The 19,559-nt window shown below is 34.7% G+C and overlaps 4 protein-coding genes and 1 long non-coding RNA gene across 6 annotated transcripts; 4 read left to right on the plus strand and 1 right to left on the minus strand.

The window, feature by feature from the left end:
- The first annotated feature begins 344 nt into the window (after positions 1-344).
- On the plus strand, positions 345-2,504 carry LOC133688463 (aldehyde oxidase GLOX1-like). Its single transcript, XM_062107953.1, has 3 exons — positions 345-836; positions 1,061-1,221; positions 1,328-2,504. The coding sequence occupies exons 1-3, from the start codon at positions 345-347 to the stop codon at positions 2,502-2,504; spliced, it is 1,830 nt and encodes a 609-aa protein (XP_061963937.1).
- A 548-nt stretch (positions 2,505-3,052) lies between these two features.
- On the plus strand, positions 3,053-5,059 carry LOC133688121 (uncharacterized). The gene is made up of 3 exons (XR_009841110.1): positions 3,053-3,768; positions 3,850-3,902; positions 4,952-5,059. It is a non-coding gene; the product is annotated as an uncharacterized LOC133688121 (long non-coding RNA).
- Positions 5,060-5,233: 174 nt separating this feature from the next.
- LOC133688016 (uncharacterized) lies at positions 5,234-6,604 on the plus strand. Its single transcript, XM_062107386.1, has 3 exons — positions 5,234-5,701; positions 5,783-5,893; positions 5,984-6,604. Exons 1-3 carry the CDS (start codon positions 5,480-5,482, stop codon positions 6,512-6,514), a joined length of 864 nt encoding a protein of 287 aa, XP_061963370.1. The 5' UTR covers positions 5,234-5,479; the 3' UTR covers positions 6,515-6,604.
- Positions 6,605-7,719: 1,115 nt separating this feature from the next.
- LOC133687838 (probable xyloglucan endotransglucosylase/hydrolase protein 26) lies at positions 7,720-9,701 on the plus strand. Its single transcript, XM_062107171.1, has 4 exons — positions 7,720-7,936; positions 8,089-8,189; positions 8,521-8,714; positions 9,025-9,701. Exons 1-4 carry the CDS (start codon positions 7,765-7,767, stop codon positions 9,431-9,433), a joined length of 876 nt encoding a protein of 291 aa, XP_061963155.1. The 5' UTR covers positions 7,720-7,764; the 3' UTR covers positions 9,434-9,701.
- A 3,579-nt stretch (positions 9,702-13,280) lies between these two features.
- LOC133690117 (probable lactoylglutathione lyase, chloroplastic) lies at positions 13,281-17,417 on the minus strand. 2 transcript variants are annotated; one of them, XM_062110309.1, is made up of 9 exons: positions 17,050-17,417; positions 16,672-16,837; positions 16,440-16,564; positions 16,266-16,330; positions 15,861-16,073; positions 15,721-15,768; positions 14,688-14,795; positions 14,373-14,513; positions 13,281-13,674 (listed from the first exon to the last, which is right to left on the minus strand). In XM_062110309.1, exons 1-9 carry the CDS (start codon positions 17,168-17,170, stop codon positions 13,633-13,635), a joined length of 1,029 nt encoding a protein of 342 aa, XP_061966293.1. In that variant the 5' UTR covers positions 17,171-17,417; the 3' UTR covers positions 13,281-13,632. The 2 variants fall into 2 exon arrangements, with proteins under 2 accessions (XP_061966293.1, XP_061966292.1); XM_062110308.1 differs by having other exon boundaries at positions 16,672-16,870.
- Between the last annotated feature and the right edge of the window lie 2,142 nt (positions 17,418-19,559).

The raw sequence follows: 19,559 nt of genomic DNA on the forward strand, positions 1-19,559 counted from the left end.
TTAAATTAGTAATTTCAGCTAAAGATGTGCTGGAGCTTTTGCTTACCGGTGCCGAAGTAATTAAGCCTTAATTAGCAGTAGCCATGGGTTAACCTATCCATTTACACCATCAGATATACTTTTCTATGCGTGGGACAGAGAGATTTCCATCATAAACATTAAAGCAATCCGAGGTTTGTTCTTAATATAAGGAACAAAGCTCTATTTTTGTCTCCCCCCAGCAAACTCGATTCATCTATAAATTCCTTGAGAAAGAATGGTGGGTCAGGGAGAAAAAAAGAACATTTCGCCGAGTGCGAAAGTTTTAGATTTCGTTTCTTGCTAGATTATTCTCAGCAATTGTAATGGCAATTGTGTTCAAGCCTCTTTTTGTTCTCCCTCTCTTTTTTCTTTCCAGTTACGCCCAACTTTGGTTGAGGCCTGATGCCTACGTATTATTAAACAAGAAAAAGATCTTAGGCCCTCATGAATTGTTCAACGACCCTTTTGGAGATGCTCTAGATTATAAGAGGAAAAAGATCACAGATGATTTCGGGACTGCCCCACTATCAGATTTCGAAAAACCTTCTGTTCTTCCTAATTATGTGGGTCTACCTAATGAACCTAAAGGGAGATGGGAGTTGGTTACTGTGAATTCTGGTGTATCTGCCATGCATGCAATCTTGCTTCCTAGAGTTAACAAGGTTTTAATGTATGATGCTACCATTTGGAAGAAATCAGAAATCCGGTTGCCTACCGGGCATTGCCGTCTGCTTAACCAGACTACAGGTGAAAAGGATTGTTATTGTCATTCAGTTTTGTTTGACATTGCCACAACGGCACTAACACCACTGGAGGTATGTATTCATTTTTACCAATTACTTAATACGTCTGTCTCTTTATATGTGATTAACCAGACTACAGGTGAAAAGGATTTTTATTTTTTTAAAAAAAGGAAAAAACATACCGTCTTATCTTACAAAATAATCTCAATTTAATTTGCTAGATCACTCTCTTTCCTAGCTAGCTAGCTAACAGTTTGAAATCATTTTCTTTTTTTCTAATCTTGCATTACGTACAGCTTCACACAGATACATGGTGTTCATCAGGAGGTCTTTCCGTTGATGGAAACCTGGTGGGCACTGGCGGTTTCCAAGGAGGGGCCAACACTGTTAGATACTTGGAGACATGTAAAGGCTGTAACTGGAGAGAATTTCCAACGGCACTTGCTGATCGTAGATGGTACGTGCATGTTATTTTTCATTTCATGAACGATTGTTTACTACTTACTACTTTTATTTCCTCTCAGAAATTGACGTTGTACTTTTTTTTCCTTATCTCAATCAAGGTACTCAACACAAGCGGAACTACCTGATGGTGGATTCATCGTGGTTGGTGGTCGCGAAGCTTTTAGTTATGAGTACATTCCACGAGAAGGAGACTCCAATGCCAAGTCCTACTTCTTTGACTTCCTCAAGAAAACCAGTGATAGGGATGAGAACAATTTGTATCCTTTCGTCCACCTCTCCACCGATGGCAACCTCTTCATCTTTGCCAATAATCGTGCCGTCCTGCTCAATCCCAAATCCAACAAGGTTGTCCGTGAGTTCCCAGCCCTTCCAGGAGGTCATCGCAGCTACCCTGCCACCGGAATGTCTGCGCTGCTCCCAATAAAACTACACTCCAAGAATAATGATGTCATCCCAACTGAAGTCTTGGTTTGTGGAGGCTCCGGACACAAAGATGCATATACCCAAGCTAGCAGAGATATTTTCTACACAGCACTCCAAGACTGTGGAAGAATCAGAATTACAGATAAAAAGCCTGTCTGGAAGAGAGAAATCATGCCATCACCCCGTGTTATGGGTGACATGGTGATTCTTCCCACGGGAGACATCCTCATGCTCAATGGTGCTAAGAGAGGATGCTCGGGATGGGGTTTTGCCAGAGAACCAAATTTGGCCCCAGCAATATATTATCCCAAAGCAAAGTTAGGCAACAGATTTAAGCAACTAAAAGCCTCTATAATTCCAAGAATGTACCATTCATCTTCTGTGGTACTACCAGACGGTAAAGTCCTTGTGGCTGGAAGCAACACGAACAATGGCTACGTTTATAATGCCATGTTCCCCACTGAATTAAGAGTTGAGAAATTCTCCCCACCTTACTTGGATCCATCAGTGGCAGTGCATAGACCTGTGATTGTAACTGATAAAGCCCCAGAGAAGATTAGTTATGATGAGACGTTCCAGCTCCAAATCAAATCAACAGCAGTAAAAGTAGAGAAGAAAGACATCAAAGTAACAATGTATGCTCCTGCTTTTACCACTCATGGGGTGTCAATGAATCAAAGACTCCTCGACTTGGGTTTGGAGGATGTGATTGCCGAAAATGCTTTCCTAGGGATCCACACTATCACCGCTGTGTCACCACCCAGCGGTAAGGTTGCTCCTCCTGGGTATTACATGCTCTTTGTTGTTTATCAAGGAGTGCCAAGTGTTTCCACCTGGGTGCAGATCAAGTGAAGCTGACTCGACTGTTTTAATTTCTCTCTATAAGTTTTCTCTAATTTTGTGTTGGAATATGAATTTGTTTTTGTTGCCATGGTGCAATCAATATTTTTATGACGGATATAATTGAGGGAGGTGAATTAATTAAACTGATAATTTTTCACTTATGAAATGAAATTCTTTATTTTTTTCATTTTTTTTCCCACAATTATTACCAAGAGAGCAGTTCCTGGTTTTATGCCATATTTATGCGTGTGTATGTGTGTGTCCATAGATAATTAAATACAGCAATGAAAGGAAAACCAACCATATGAAGAAGAAAATGATGTCTGACATGAGTTCCCGCCATGTAACCATCCATGCACAATCCTAAAGCCCTATTTGGATTCCTTTGATAATAACATTTAAGCATGCCTATCTTCTCCATTGGTCTCCAAAGTGAAATCTTCAGGCTAGGAATAGTGATAAATGCCCAGCTACAGCACACCATTGTCGGCCTATACATGAACCCATTTTGGAATTGGAAGTTTAGAAATTACAAGTGCTAATAAAACACGCTTCGGTATGTACTGTATATACATATTGGATATGTACTAGAGAAGCTGGGGTTGTGGAAACTCTACTTATATAATGCATGAACTAGCACTACTAAAAACAGGGGGCATTTGCATCTGAATTTAGCAACGGAATTATCCGTTGCTAAATTCAGTAACGGATTTGCAACGGATTACACATATATTATTTTTTTAATATTAGCAACGGACTTTAGCAACGGATAATCCGTTGCAAAATTTACGTTGAATTTAGCAACGGATTTTCCGTTGCTAATTGAAAAAAAATAAATTAAAATGTTAAAATTATGTAGACCGTTGATTGCATAAAATCTGAACCGTTTATTTTCACTCTCTCCCCCCACACCGAAATACAGATCCAACAACCATTTACGCTGAAAATTAATTTACTTCCACTCTTCCAGTATCCTTCTTCGTCCCTAATAACATCGATTCCTAACTGTTCAAAAATCACCCTCTCTTCATCGATTTCATCTTCCTTTACCCGAAACTGTTCATCATCTTCGCACTCGTCTTCGGCAACCCTATTTTTTTTCTTCATCTTCTTCTCCTTCATCTTAACAGTTTCAATATTTCTCTGCAAACCAACAAAAACAGAGACCCATGGCAACATCGCACCAGATCCATCGATTTCACCATCGAACATCCTGTTTTACCCCTTCTCTGTAAACGGGTTAGGTTTTGCACTGTTTTCTTCGATAGCTCAGGTAATTAATTTATGGTTTTTGTTTTCTTTGTTTCAATTTAAGTTACACTAAACAGTTCTAACCTAGCTTTCCCAATCTCAGGTGTTATTCTGTCGTGTTGATCCATCTCCCTCACCTGTAACTGAAGAACACAGGTAAGAATTTTTTTTCCCGATACTGTGAATAATGGTTTTAGGCTATTAATTTGAAAATATAAGGTTTATGAAATGTTTTTACCATGATTTATATCCTAATTATGCACGTTTAAGTGAAAATTTATGAAAACCCCCAAATTAATTTTTAGGGTTACGGTTCATAAATTGAATGCTGGCAATTCTTGTGTCTGGAAGAGAGTGATTGATGGAAATTATGCATGTTTAATTGAAAATTTATCAAAACCCCCAATTTAATTTTTATGTATTAATTATTGATGCTGGGTGTTCTTTGATGTCTGCAAGTCTTTTTTTCCTCCTGTGTGCAGACACCTAGGTGTTTTGAATGTATTCATATGCTTATATATATATAAGGAAACTTGCTTGTTGATGTTGTGTTTTGTTAATAAGATTGCTGTTTTATTTTTGTTTCTTCATTCATTATTTTTTTTTCTTGCTGTTTTACTTGTTATATATATAAGTAGCAGAATTGTGTAGTGAAAGAGGTTGCAATTCATGGTTGCCTCCTCCTTGCATGGTGATCAGTTAATTTCCCACATTAGCTATATATGTTGTCTGTTTTCATTTGATTGTCCTGTCTTGAGGTCAGCATGCATGATTTGGAAACGTTATTGATCACCAAATGGTTTAGGTGGCAAGCTTTTAATATGATAGTCACATTGAGAATTTAAAAAAGTTAGAGAAACAATGTAAGAAATGGGACATGATTTTTTAGTACATGAAATATAGTAATTTCACTATTTAATTTCTTTTATTTTTTTTTAATATTCTTTCTCTGTTTTTAAAAATTTCCTTAATTTAACAATTTTCTTATTTTATTTTTTTCAACTCAAAGGCATTCTAGATATAATAGGGAGTTTGGAACTGGCTATATGAATCATCTATATGTATGCTTCAGCTATTGAATTTTGGATAAAAATCTGTAATATTTACTCATTTTGTTACAGTACCTAATGCTTGCTTTGTTATTTGGCTTTTTTTTTTTTTAATTTCTGGGTCCTGACATGACTTTGTTCAATATGATGGCTTAGGTTTTTAAGCGTGGCATCAAGTTATCTTCCTCAATAATTAATCAGCCTTTGGGTTCTTCTTGGCACGAAAGCGGTGTGTTGCGTTCTTACTATTATTTAATATGGTCTCCTTAATGCTTTGTCCTTTTGAGGTCTTGTGCTCTTATACTACATGTCATTTACATGGAATATCATTTAATGCATCCAGCTTCCTTTGTTCATGCAATTTTTCTACATGTCATTTACTGTTTTTATACAAACTGTGTTATAATTTGTGTTATAATTTGTTCTTATTTCTTGTTTACTCTTTAATATCATTTAATTTCTTTAGTTATTATATCATCTTGCAAATTCTGAACAAGATAACACAATATGATTAATTATTTATATAATTTGAAATTTTGTGCACTCTTTTTACTTGGTATATATATTATTTGGTAGAAAAAATATTCCTTTCCTGAGGAAGATGAGTCGATTGTTCGTAATATTTGGGAAGATAAGGCTAGGATAGCTTTGAATCAACAATTGACCCGAGCTCGCAAGAAAGCCATGTCAAAAGAAAACACTACAAATATTATAGATTGTCTTGATAAAGGTCCTGCCTGGATAAACAATGATGACTGGAATCAAATGATCAAAGATTTTTTGTCCACCCCTGAATTTCAAAGGAGATCTGAATCTGCTAGGAGGAATCGATTAACCAAAACAGATGGCAAAATAAGCACTCATTCTGGAGGAACAGTGTCATTTGCATCATATCGAGCTAACATGGTAAGGATTTTTTTTTAATGCTTAAGATAATAAATTAAAATTTGTATATTTATATTTTATAATATTTATTAATCTTGAAAGCAAGAGGAAGCTGGTGGAAAAGAACCTCCATGGGATGATGTCTTTACAGCTTTGCATCAAAGTACTAAGCAATCTGGTAGCTTTATCGACAACAAGTCTAAAAAAGTGGTTGTATGTATTTTTATTTGATTATTTCTTAATATAACTTAAGTATTATTCAACATTCAAATTAATTTATTGTTGCATGTATTTTATTTGTAGGAAAATTATAAAATGGAGATGATTTCAAAGTATGGAACTGATTGGGAAAATCATCCTTCATTTGATGGAGCAGCTTGGTGTGTGGCTTCAGGAGGAGTTACAAAGGGTAGGGTATATGGTGCACCTCGTATGCCAAAATCAAAAGTTAGTACAAGCTCTTCATCACATTCCTACTCGGTGGAGTCATCATATCCCAGTTCATCGTATCGAGCATTGCAAAAGGAGATAAAGGATAAAGAAGAGGAGATAAAGAAAAAAGATGATTTTATTCTTGAAATGAAACGGCAGATGGATTCCATGAAAGAATATCTTGTGAACAATCTTGGATACCATGGTGGGACATCAAATATTGATCAAGGTATGCCACCACCTTTGACTCCATCAATACCGCCACCTATGGCTCCTCAGATAATGACACCTATGGGTCCTGCATTTCAACCAATTTTTAGACCTACACCTCGACCTTTATATCCTGCTCAATCTTCTGTTGATCCACAATATCATGGTTCGTCTTCGCAACCAGCACCATGATTGTATTTTTTGTTGTTTTTTTTTATTGTATTTGAACTTAATTGTATTAATGCAAGTTTAACTAAATTTTTATAATATGAATATTATTTTTATTTTGTTTTTTATTAATGATATAATTAGTTTTAATATTAATTAATTTATGTTGGTTATATATATTCTACAATTTTTAAATTATTGATAAATAATTAAATAAATAAATTAAAAGTGATTTTAATAAATAAATAAAAATTAATTTAATAAAAAAACAAAATGCATGAATCAGCAACGGAGAATCCGTTGCTGATTCACAAAATGAGCAACGGATTTGTCCGTTGCTGATTTGGCAGCAACGGATAATCCGTTGCTAGTTTTGCAACGGATTATCCGTTGCTAAATGTCAGCAACGGATTTTCCGTTGCTGCCAAATCAGCAACGGACAAATCCGTTGCAAAAAAATCAGCAACGACAAATCTGCATTCGATTTGTGCCTTTGCTGATTCCGTTGCTAAATTGTTTTAGCAACGGATGTTAGTTTTATTTGCAACGGAATCGTCCGTTGCTAATTACTCCATTTTTTAGTAGTGTAGCATTTAACATTCCTCATAGGTGTGGACGTGCACATCACAGCTAGGCTGGCCAAGCTAGCTCTCCTACATATTAGTGTCACGCACGATGCCTGCCTGGTCCTACTGCAACCGCGTCCAAAAAGCTGCTGAGTCCTCATCAATCCATTACCTAACCTCGATGATCACATGCCCTCCTGACATCAACATTCCTAACACCATCAGAATCTTGGTAAACACAAATTTTGTTTGTTCTCATAAATGCAATAAAATTATGTGTCTGAACTTTTCGGACTGAAATAATTATACAGGCTGTAACTATTGTAGGTCTTAATCTCATAGTATGAGAGAGAAAGAAAAGGGAAAAGAAACACACAAAAAGATATTCTTCCAATCCGGCTGCGCATGTTACAGGGAATGCGTATCGACCTCATGCATGGGAAGCATAACTTAATTTGACAGACCTCCTTTCACCTAGACAGTATATGTTTTGAACTAATACAAATTGTGAATGTCAACCACCAAGACAGAGTCAATATATTTTTAAACTAAATAAAAAAATAATTATCAAACTTAAGTTTTTCTTAGCAAGGAACATTTGCAGGTTAGAGGCTATATAAAGGCATCGAAGGCTGCTGTCAAAAGCATCCCATTTCAACTCCTAGTATTTGCTAAACTCAAAGACGAAACTTCTGCGTTGGGGTTGAAATGTCAAGTTTACGAACTTTGTTGGCGGCTCTATTCATCTTTGCAGTAGCATTTGATCCAAGTGCAGTTAATGCCAAATTCTCCAACAGCATGTATTTCTACTGGGGTGCCCATCATTCGGCAATACTGGGAAATGGCGACGATCTTCAACTTGTGTTGGATCAAACTTCTGGTAATGATTTGCTTTTTCATCAAATTATTGGCTTTTTATGATTAGCACTTCAGATTTTCCTTGATTTAGCGCAACCCCATGGTAATTGATCACATGGATATTGGAAAACATCAATTATCAGTTTTGTGTAAATCTATATCTTTGGATTTCAGGCTCTGGTATTAAATCAAAGCGTCCATTCCTATTTGGAAGCATTCAAATGTTAATCAAGCTGGTGCCTGGGAACTCAGCCGGAACTGTCACAGCCTACTACGTAAGTGCAATAATTTTACCTACATACAATACAAGGCCACTGTATAACATAAACAATGTTCATCGTTTCAAGCTTAAAAAATTCGACTATTACTTCATAATTGGGACTCTTAAGAGACACATGCAGAAAAATGAGCAATCACAACCAATTAGGAAGACCTAGTTATGGCCAATCATTTTAATATCACGTTTGAATATCTCTAAGCTTAACACCAACTATAGATCAATGTCTAAATGAAGTTGAGATGAAAAGACTAAGCAAAATGGACCATAATAGAACACTGACACATGAAAATTACTAAATCGTGAAACTCCATAATGAATTTGTGCAGATATCCTCTTCTGGAGACAGACATGACGAAATAGACTTCGAGTTCTTAGGGAATGCATCGGGACAGCCATACACCATCCACACAAACATCTACACTCAAGGAAATGGAAGCAGGGAGCAGCAATTCCGCCCCTGGTTTGACCCAACTGCTGATTTCCATAACTACACTATACATTGGAATCCTACTGAAGTTGTGTAAGCTAGCAGACCATTTCTGTTCTTCCATAACATTGCCCTTATGTGTCATTACTTACAGAAGTATGATCAAATATCCACTACTTATTTACAAAAGAAAAAATAATGATGATGCTATGAAAAGTAGAGGAAACGGAGAAAGAAAAGACACTAGCATGCCTCAACATTCAATTAAGCTACTTTTGTGCAAAGCTTTCGTTAGACTTTTATTGTCCCAGCTTAATTACTTCACTACACCCTCCAGACCTGCCATCCAATTGCTAGATAATCCAGAAGGTACCTAACTTAATATATATCACTGCACTTTCAGGTGGTATGTTGATAGTGTGCCAATTCGCGTATTCCGCAACTACGAAAATGAAGGGATTGCTTACCCAAACAAACAGGGCATGAGGGTTTACTCCAGCTTGTGGAATGCTGATATCTGGGCAACTCAAGGTGGGCGAGTTAAGATTGATTGGAAAGTTGCACCATTCATAGCAAGATACCGCAGTTTTAGGGCAAGGGCTTGCAAGTGGAAGGGAACAGTTAGCATCAGTCAATGTGCTTCCAACACCGCAGCTAACTGGTGGACATCCCCCACCTATAGCAAGTTGAGCAATGCCAAATTCGGACAGTTGACGTGGGTCAGAGATAACTACATGATCTACGACTACTGCAAAGACACTAAGAGGTTCAATGGAAAAACACCACCGGAATGTTTTAAGCCACAGTTCTAAAAATAAATATCCCGGCAACTCCAGTTACTTTTCCTGCCATCAGCATTCAATGGAAAAATAAATTTTGCTTCGCTCTTTTTGCTTTGAAGTCGTTGATTTTTCTTCTTTTTTCTTCTTGGCCTTTATGTTTCATGATGCTGCTACCAATTTCATTGTTTCCGTTCAATTCAATTAAAAGTAATAATTGATTTGAACAATTATTCCCAGATATGCAATGTATATGATATAAAGTTTGATTTTAATTGCAGATTGTGAAGATTTTAAAACAGGACAATATTAAACTAAGAACAATCTAAGGTTCATGTATACAGACAGCAAAGCATGCTAAATAGATCATCTCTCCATCTCATCAACACATCTTCTCCTTCGTTCTCAATATTACACATTAACAATAATGAAGAAGCATTATGTCATTTATAATTAGATTCTACCACAATATTATCACTAAACTACACAAATTAATTTATTCCTATAATACATAAGTAAAACTCAATGCACATGTTAAACACTTAATTTTTATGTTTGCATAATTCCAAATGTAAGTACTTCAAATATTACAATCAAACAAATTCATCATCCAAATTATATGCAATGTCTACATAAATACTAAATCAAAGAAGCGATAATTATTAACTACTCTTAGCAAGCCTACGAAGCATCTAAAATAAAATATCAATGTCATTTGCTTAGACCTTGAGTTTTAAGAGTTAACTTTAATATTTTTGGATAAACTTGCAATATTTCTTCTTAAAATCATGGTTCAATTTATTCAATTTAATCATTAAACCACTCATCTGCTAAATTATCTCATTTAATCTATTATCACTTCCAAACCTTCCTTACTTGATGTGTGAAAAATTAAAAAATACTCTTGCAATGATTAATCACTTCAGCATTCTCATTTAGAGGCTCATTAATCTGATAATTCAACATGGATACTTGCAAACCTATCATGGTTGCCAAATCATCCTAGCATTTTTATTTGGAAGCCTTTTGATAATTCTATATGGATACTAATCATTTCAGCGAACCTATCATGGTTGTCAAATTATTTTGACATTCTAATTTGGAAGCTAATTAATCTAGTGATCTCACATGAATACCAATCATTCTAGCAAACTCATCATGGTTGTCAAATCATTTCGGCATTCCCATTTGGAAGCCAATTAATCCGGTAATCCTATATGGATATTAATCATTATGACGAACCCATCATGGTTGCCATTATCTCATCAATTCCATAATTTATTGGTTGTATATACAAACAAAAATCTAATAATAATTAACTCAGGTTAAAGTGTTGAATATCTACCTGCAACTTGATTATATTTAACATTTCTTGCTCGCCATACCCCTTCAACAATTTCTCCTATATCAACATGATTTATTTATTTTTTTGTTATTATCTTATCCAAACACAAACATAATCCATGCATACGGAATATTAATATCGAATACTAAATTAAATTCATTCATTTCTCTTTAAGCCAAGATTATTCATTTAATCCTTTTTTATTCAATTTCTCCATTCAAAGTTATTCTCATGCTTGAGATTTATTTTTCATATAAAATTATAAATTCATTTTCAATCTCTCCGTCTCCTACAAGTAAAAACATGGCCGGTAACCATCTAGGTGGTGGCCTAGTGGTAAGAGCTTGGGACTAAGGGGTTTGCTCCCTCTTAGGTCTCAGGTTCAAACCCTATGGCTGCTCATATGATGGCCACTGGAGGCTTACATGGTCGTTAACTTCAGGGCCCGTGGGATTAGTCGAGGTGCGCGCAAGCTGGCCCGGACACCCACGATAATCAAAAAAAAAAAACATGGCCGGCCATTAAGCACTTATTATTTCATTTTTACCAAATAAATTTATCACCAAAAATACCTTAATATTCATTTGTTCATAACATCATTTTCTTACTCCATATCTTCATATGGATTTCAAAGTGCCAACATGTTACCCATATCAATGTTTTTCATCATATACTAACATAAGAATTTCACTCAAATTTTGAGTCATCACCATCCATTCCTTACAAAATAATTTCATGCAATTATTAAGAAATTTATAAAATCTCATATTTTTTGTTTTCTTTCCCTCAATGATCGGCACAGCAACCTCTTTTAATACCATGATCCATTTTCAATATTTATTCATAAATCTCCCCTTACACAAGAAATCAAGCACAATTCAATAATTTTACCTTTAAATTCGATAATCTTCCTCAAGAATTCCAATTCACAACAACATAAAATTTCATTCATTTAATGTAACATAACTAAATTCATTTACAATCATCTTCCACAAAAAATTATGCATTAATCTAACACAATTCGCTTGAATAAATATAATTTCATCGTATACTAATTTATCCCCTCTTGGTTGGCCATATAGGTTCTATATATTGAACCACATGATTTCCCTTCATGATTCCTTCCTAATTTCCCCTCCAATATAATCTACTCTACCCGGCTAAAATTCACAAAATTAGCATCAATCCTTCTCCTTTTCAATTGAGCTTGTAGAGTTAGGTTTAGAACCCTTTACCTTATAATAAAATGAAGCTAAAATTCACAAAATTAGCATCAATCCTTCTACTTTTCAATTGAGCTTGTAGAGTTAGGTTTAGAACCCTTTACCTTGTAATAAAATGAATCTCAAACGCTAACCAATCAAAATTTATCTGTTCTTCCTTTTTTTTTCAATTATTGCCATCACTTATCTCTCTAGTTTTCCTTTTCTCTCTCTTAATTCTCTTTTATTTTGGTAGTTAATATACTTAAACTCTCATTCCCTCTTTAATTCAAGCCTTAAACCTTGAATCCTCCTAAGATTTTTGGTGAAAAATCATGAAAAAGGAAGAGGAACTTTTTTCCCTCTTCACCCTTGGCTGCATTATCGGGTTTACGAGGAGAATGGAAGGTGAAGTTCTTTTTTTCTTTTCCTATTCTAGTACCCTTACTTAGACTTTTCATTTTATTTTTGAGTAATTCTTCTTAACTTTCTATGTAATTTCATACTAAAACTTCAACTAATTCTCTTAATATTTGTCTTTCATCTGCCTATTTATTTTATCACTCTCTTTTTATTTATTTGTCTCTCTAATATGGATAAATTATGACTAAAAACATACTTTAATCTTTGTTATTCCTTAGTACTTTTACACCGTTAATTACTCATTTTACTTCATTTAATTATCTATTATCCATAATTTCATTATTTATTCAATTTCTCCTAAATTTAAAAATTCAAGGGTTTATAATTTAAAATCCAAATATCACTAGTTATATCAAAATTTCATGTGATCCAATTAGAACACAATTCATTGGTTATTTCAAAAGTTTGCACTATCCATATTTGAGAATTATAATATTAAGTGCTTAGAAGAGTAGTTATGGTTGCTTTTTAAATTGTTTTTCACTTGAAAATACATTAAAATAATATCTTTTTTATTTTAAAAAAATTATTTTTAACATCATCACATCAACATAATCTAAAAACACTAAAAAAATATTAATTTAAAAAAAATTAATTTTTTCAAAACCAACACAAAAACAAACAGAATATGTAACATCCACCAAATCTATCTAACCATTGGAGCTCAATGAATTGGGGGGCACGGGAGGTGTGATTACCACCAACAAAAGGCTACATTGCCACAGCTCGAGCTCGAACTCTTCAGCGAGGTGGATGAGGTGACTTGCCCAACCCTTTGCAGGAGTACGAATTTGGAATGTGCTGGGGATTGCAACTACTTATTCACTACTCGTAGAAGGGGAAAATATAAAGAGTTCAATTATGATGTAAAGGATTAAAAACTTCAAAAACACAGCAACAATCTGCTAAATTTTGTAAAAACGTCTACCAGTAGAAAATCTTGAGAATGACAACAGCTCAGAAATGGCTTGTTACAATACACATCTTTTAGGTGTTCTGCGGATGCTTACAGAACTTAACTTTTAGAACGGGCTGATCAAACATGAGTATCTTGTAAAAGAGACTTCAGTTTTATCTACAAAATGAGGAAACCTAATGCAAAGCTACCACCAATAAGTTTATTGCTTTGATCCCTGTGAAAGAGACTTTAGTTTTATCTACAAAATGCTACTTGATCACTATCTCACATGAGACAAATTTTGACAAATGTTTTGACACAAGATTAGAAGCGGGCATATGACATATTGATGCTGTCCTCAGACTCACTCCAATTCCTTGAGAAAGTCAATGTTATCTACAAAAACCTGCAAAAGAAAATAAATAACTGTAAAACCAAACGAACAATACAGATGCACAGGGTTCCTTAAAATATTCCTTATGACACAAAATGGACAGCCAGATTAATAACACAGAAAATTTTACATTCGAAAATAGGATTTACAATTGAATATGCAGTTATACACATGATAACAGATGAAATACAAGCAAGTTTCACATCTTCAATTTTTGAAGACCAACCAAGTTTTGTAATGTTCTTTTGTCGGTCAAGCCTCAGAACAAACCCTCTAATTATTAAGATGTCATCCTAGGCTCATGTTGAACAATGCCTTGCAGGCACATAGCCAGTGTTTCAAATATTGAAAGAAAAAGGAAACCAGATGACGACATCGGTCAAATTTGAGCAACCTTTCATCCTAACAGGGATCTGGCTATCTGGTCCTATATCATTCATATCAAGCAAACTCTAGCAGTCATGTCTTGCACAGGCACATCCTCCTCAAAAAGAAGTTAGTGCATGTAAGTAAAGCCAAGTGATACACCTATAGCATAATATGTTCATGAAACGTGTTCAACAGATCATGCAGCGGTACTGTCAAGATTTGACAAATAATAGAAAATAAAATCATTCAATGTAATTACAGTTTGTTCCAACATTACTGCTTCGATAGCAAAAAATGTCATCAGGCAGAAACATAAAGGGAAAAAAAAATTGAAATCATACCGTCTTCCAACCATCTGGATCCAAGCAAGCAGTGATCTTGGTGTTGATACCAGGTAATGGTCCAGGCTCTCGGGTAACTTTTCCACCAAAAATTTCAACTGCTTCTGCAGTTCTATAGACATCATCTGTGCCTATCGCAATCTTTTACAATGAAAAAGAAAAAAAATCAGATCCCAGACTATTTGAGGAAAAAACAATCAATCATTCTCATCAAGTACCACTAAATTCATCAAGAAACAAAGGCACATAAGCAACCATGGTATTTTGAGAATAACACTGAAACAAATTCCACTATACATAAGAAAAAAAGTCCACCTGAGCATATGCATTTCCTTTGTCATATTCAGTGACTCCATAGTTGTACGTCAACTCTAGCACACAATTTTTATCTTCAGACCCATACCCCATCATGGCTATTGTATACTGACAGTAGCAGACACAAGATTGTCAGTTTAAACAATAAATTAGATTTCAAACAAAGGATGTGTATAGAATTTTTTAAATGATCCAATCAACTGATCTAGAAATGCAAGCACTGTAGACACTCAATTCAAAGATACATAAATCAAGTTGTAATGGAAATTTGGAAATTTGTCATGAATGTGAGAAAGGTTTGGAATATGATCCAAAGAAACAATGCATGAAAGAGAATCAAGCAACAAGTAAAACCTTAAGTTCTTGCTGTTCCCTGTCAAATATCTCTCCAACATGACATTTTCATGTAGACCTCCCCATAGAAGACCTGAACTTAGTAGAAAACTTAGGCAACGACAGATGATTTGTTTTTCTCTCACTTTTTGCATCTCGCAAATTTCTCCCAATAAAGGATGAGAAATTTCTATCCAAAAATATTGCAGACTTGTAAAAATGTTTGTATGGGACCTCACAACACAACTACTGGTAAAATGAAGTGGTTGATTATCTTGCCAGAAACTCCACTTTTGAGTTCTGACTTCAATAGGAATCAAGTCACCAATTGCAGAAATTTCTTTATAATGAAAAAGACCACTATTTGATAGTAAAATTTGGAGACAACAATAAAGTTGAATAAAAACAGTAACTTATTGCAGCCCACCATGGGTTCTGCCCCATGAAAGCTATGAAAATAATCTTGTTGTCTCTTGGGGAGTGTTCTCCTGTCATGATGAAATGTTTTGTTTTTATCCTATATCCTGTCTAACACATAAGTTAGGTTAAGTTACTGTTCTCTTCCATGCCTAATCCTTTTGGGAAAAAAATAAAGGACGCCAGACCTAATTATTGATCCTAAGAAACTAATTTATTATGGAGTATAAACAAGATATGAAATGGTGAATGACATGCACTTGGCAAAAAGAGGCCAAGTTACCTTGTACTCTGGATTATCTCTTTTGCGGAGAAGCTTCATGCCAAAGGCCTATATCATGAAACAAGTTGCAGATTTATCACTATTAACATGAAATAATATCACTATGCAAATAGTTGCTTGATCAAGCCAGAATTACTCACCTTCTCGTAAAAATTTATAGAACGATCAAGATCACCAACACGAAGCATGACCTGACAGAGTGGCTCAGGGGTAGGTCCCCTTTCCAACAGTTCAAATTTATAACCATCAGGATCTTCAATAAAAGCAATAACTGTACTGCCACCTTTAACAGGACCGGGTTCTCTGTTCACTTTGCCACCCTTGGCCTTTATGAGCTCAACAGTCTTGGCAACCTAATCAAAAGAGCACACAAAACCTAGTTCAATTTTTTTCGGGAATCATCAGAACATCAGACAGTCTACGATAATAAAAAAAAAAAAAAACTAAAGGACAGCAAGGTCAAAATAGCCCTGACATTTTAATTTCACAGCAGTTTCAAGAATAATGATAAAAATAAAAAAGAAAGTTCAGATACAGGAAATTACATCCTCAACTGCAATGCCGAAATGTCCAAATCCAGCTCCAATATCATAGCTGTCAACTCCATAATCTGACAGCGTTAAACAAGTAAAAATAAGCACCCACAAAATAAAAATACAAAAAACCAGAGACATCTAGTATCGTGTTTATAAAACAACAAATCACATTGCAACAATTACTGTAGGTGAGTTCTATGACGAAGTGCGAGTCTTCCGGTCCATATCCAAGAAAGGCATTTGTATATCTCTCCTCAGGTATGTCACGTTTCCTCAGCAGCTTCATCCCCAGACACTCAGTGTAGAACCTGCATTCAGCAGGACAGGTTTTTCATTTTGGTTCGACCATGAGGCTTGAACATTATCAATTTCCTATAAGCAAAAACATAGAAAGGAGATAAAACACAATACATACTTTATAGTCCTGTCCAAATCCCCAACACGATAAACAACATGTAGCATTCTCCGCTTGTCCTTTTTTACCCACTCCAACAAACTTTCTTGAGTAGCAGCTGTGCTTGCTTGTGGCATATTTCCAGTTGCAATGGTTCTACTCTCTCCTCTCCAAATCTTAGACGAAGCTTTCAAACCGAAGAAATGTGATTGCGGAACAGCTGCATCACGATTACATATCAATGCACAAATTAAGCAAGGAAACAAAGCCCTAGCTTTCAAAATTATCACTATAAAATCTACAGAAATGTAAATTTAATTCAATTATGAATTCGATTAATTCAAATTACTAAAAAAAATTATAAATCAAATTCAAGAAAGAAAAGAAGAGTACAGTTACCGGTAGCAAGATAAGCGAATCTGCGAGAAGGGGCACAAGTATTACAGAACATGAATGAAGAACAAGTCAGGTAGGATGATGGTCTAATTGAGGAGGACACCATAGGTATTATCCTCACCATTTAATTAATTTCTTATTTTTACTATTTGAATAACAAAATCTCTCAGATATATCTTCTTCTTCTTCTTCTTCTATTATCAACTACCCTTATTCTGTGCTGAGGGAGAGAGAGACACGGGTTTGTGGTAAGCAGCGAATAGGAGGAATAAAAGTTAAAAAGTGGTTTTATTTATTTTTTTTATTTATATTATTTTGTGCCAAGGAGCTGGGGTTTCTTTTATTAGATTCGAGTGGAGTGAGGCTCTGTCTCTTGTCTTCTCTTGTGTTGTGCTGTGTTGTAATGGATGGAATGGACGGCGATATCCAGTTCAAGTCCCGTTTATTAGCAGATTATTATTTTCTAGTCCAAGTTCTTACTTCTGTTTTAATTTAGTCCTTTTAAAAAAAAATTCATAGATTATTCCATTGACCATGTTGACTGTTCGATTTTTTCAAATATTCCTTTCAAAATGCATTTTTCTATTTTTGTTTATAGAGAGATAGAATTCGGTTTTCTTTGTTTCTTTTTCTTTTTTTTAAATGTAATGGAAAACTAAACGAAAGATTAAAAGGTCATTTGGTATTATTTATTTTCTGTTTTTGATTTTATATTGTTGGGAAAAAAATCAAAATTTTTTTTTGTTGAAACAAAGCAAAAACAAAGGCCATTATCACAGTTTTTGAAAACCACGGTATCTGGTTCTACTGTTTTTCACAATGATTATTGGCTTTTTTATGTTTTTCATAAAACAATAAAAGGGATTTTTAAATTTTTGAAAACAAAAAAAAAACCAAAATGGTTCTAAGTGACCTTGATTTATTAATAGATAATAAAACACAAAGATTTAATATAGAAGTTTTTATATTAAAGGGGATAACTAATTATTTTTTATACAATTCTTGTAAGGATTGAATAATTAAATTTGGATTTTAGTGTAATGTTATATGTTATCTGGTTTCATGCTAATGAGCATAACCATGTATTCGATTATTGGATCAAATTGAAATTTTACTAAAATTTTTCAAATTTATTTTTCTATATTAGGTTAAAAGTTCAAGTTAATCAAAGTTTGAAAAGGCATCATAGTACATATTAGAAGGTTTTTGTATGGATTTTTCTAGTTGTTGCCTTTTGACGTGTGAAATTCTTACATGAAAATGATTCTTTTCCTAATGATACAAGTATAATCAGCAGCTTATTTTTTAGAGTTTCTTAGTTCTATAGAATCTTCAATGAGCAGCAATATAGTTTTCAAGTATAACAATTATTCTTTTAATATTCTACAATCCTTGTTGTTACAAAGATTCCCTATTTATCCTAACTATACAAGGAAATGAAGGTTGGGTTGGTGGTATTTAATGATAAATTACTTTGCTTGTTTGGGGCAATTTCATGTTAAAAAAAATAAAGAGAATAAGTCTCATCCTTTTCACTCATGTTTTCCTACGACTATGTGTTTCAATCACCCAAAGAAGTTCCCACAATTGCTTTGTCGTAAGTAAATAACGAACACAAGTAATTGCATTTAAAGCACACTAAGGATACAAGAAGATCTTTCAACCTTTATTAATCTTGTAAACAAATGATTACACAATATAAATATGTGTGTGTGTATTATGCATAAAGATTGCATGCTACACAGTTAAGGCTTTGCAGTCTATTTATAGACAAAGATATGTGAGTTGCAAGGCATAACCATCATCCTTATTTTTTAGGACATAGTGGGGCTTTTTCTCCCCCATGTTCAGCCCCCAGTCTCTCATGATCTGGATGTCCATAACTACCACCACTAACCCACGATCTACATGTCCATTTGGCAATCCCAACTGCTAGCTTCTATTGTGTTCGCTGCCAGTTTTAAAGGTTCATGATCCAAGCCCCACGTCCATACCAAGTCAAGAGCTTAATGACTTGCATAAACCGTTGCACGCTACTTGTTAAATTCATCAATGTCTATGCAAGGTTGTCGTTGTCCATTGCTGTTGAATTTTAGGTGGTGTGCATTCATTGGTGTGTCCTTGCGCCTAGAGCTCTAACAAACCACCCCCACCAGAAGAGTTTGACGTCCTAGTCGGAATAGAAGTGAGGTATTCTTGCACCTGGTCTTTGAATTGCCACAAATTGGTGTCCTCCTACTAAACCTTTGTATTTTTCTTTCATTTTACTAAAAACTTAGTTCGTTAATTCTTTCTATGTTAGCCAAGTCAATGATGATCCATGATCTTGACAATACCATCGTCAAATTGTTTGTGAATCGTAGGAGAAGCTCTTTGCGACTTACTTCGTTTTGGATCCTCTTGGTCTTCATGAAAAGGTCTCAAGTATGAAAAGTAGGATGAAGAGCTATTTGGGCAGCTTTAATCTATAGGCAACAACTCCCCACCTTTTCCATGATTTCAAAAGGTCTATC

The sequence above is a fragment of the Populus nigra genome, chromosome 3 (assembly GCF_951802175.1).
Source record: "Populus nigra chromosome 3, ddPopNigr1.1, whole genome shotgun sequence".
Classification (NCBI taxonomy): Eukaryota; Viridiplantae; Streptophyta; class Magnoliopsida; order Malpighiales; family Salicaceae; genus Populus; species Populus nigra.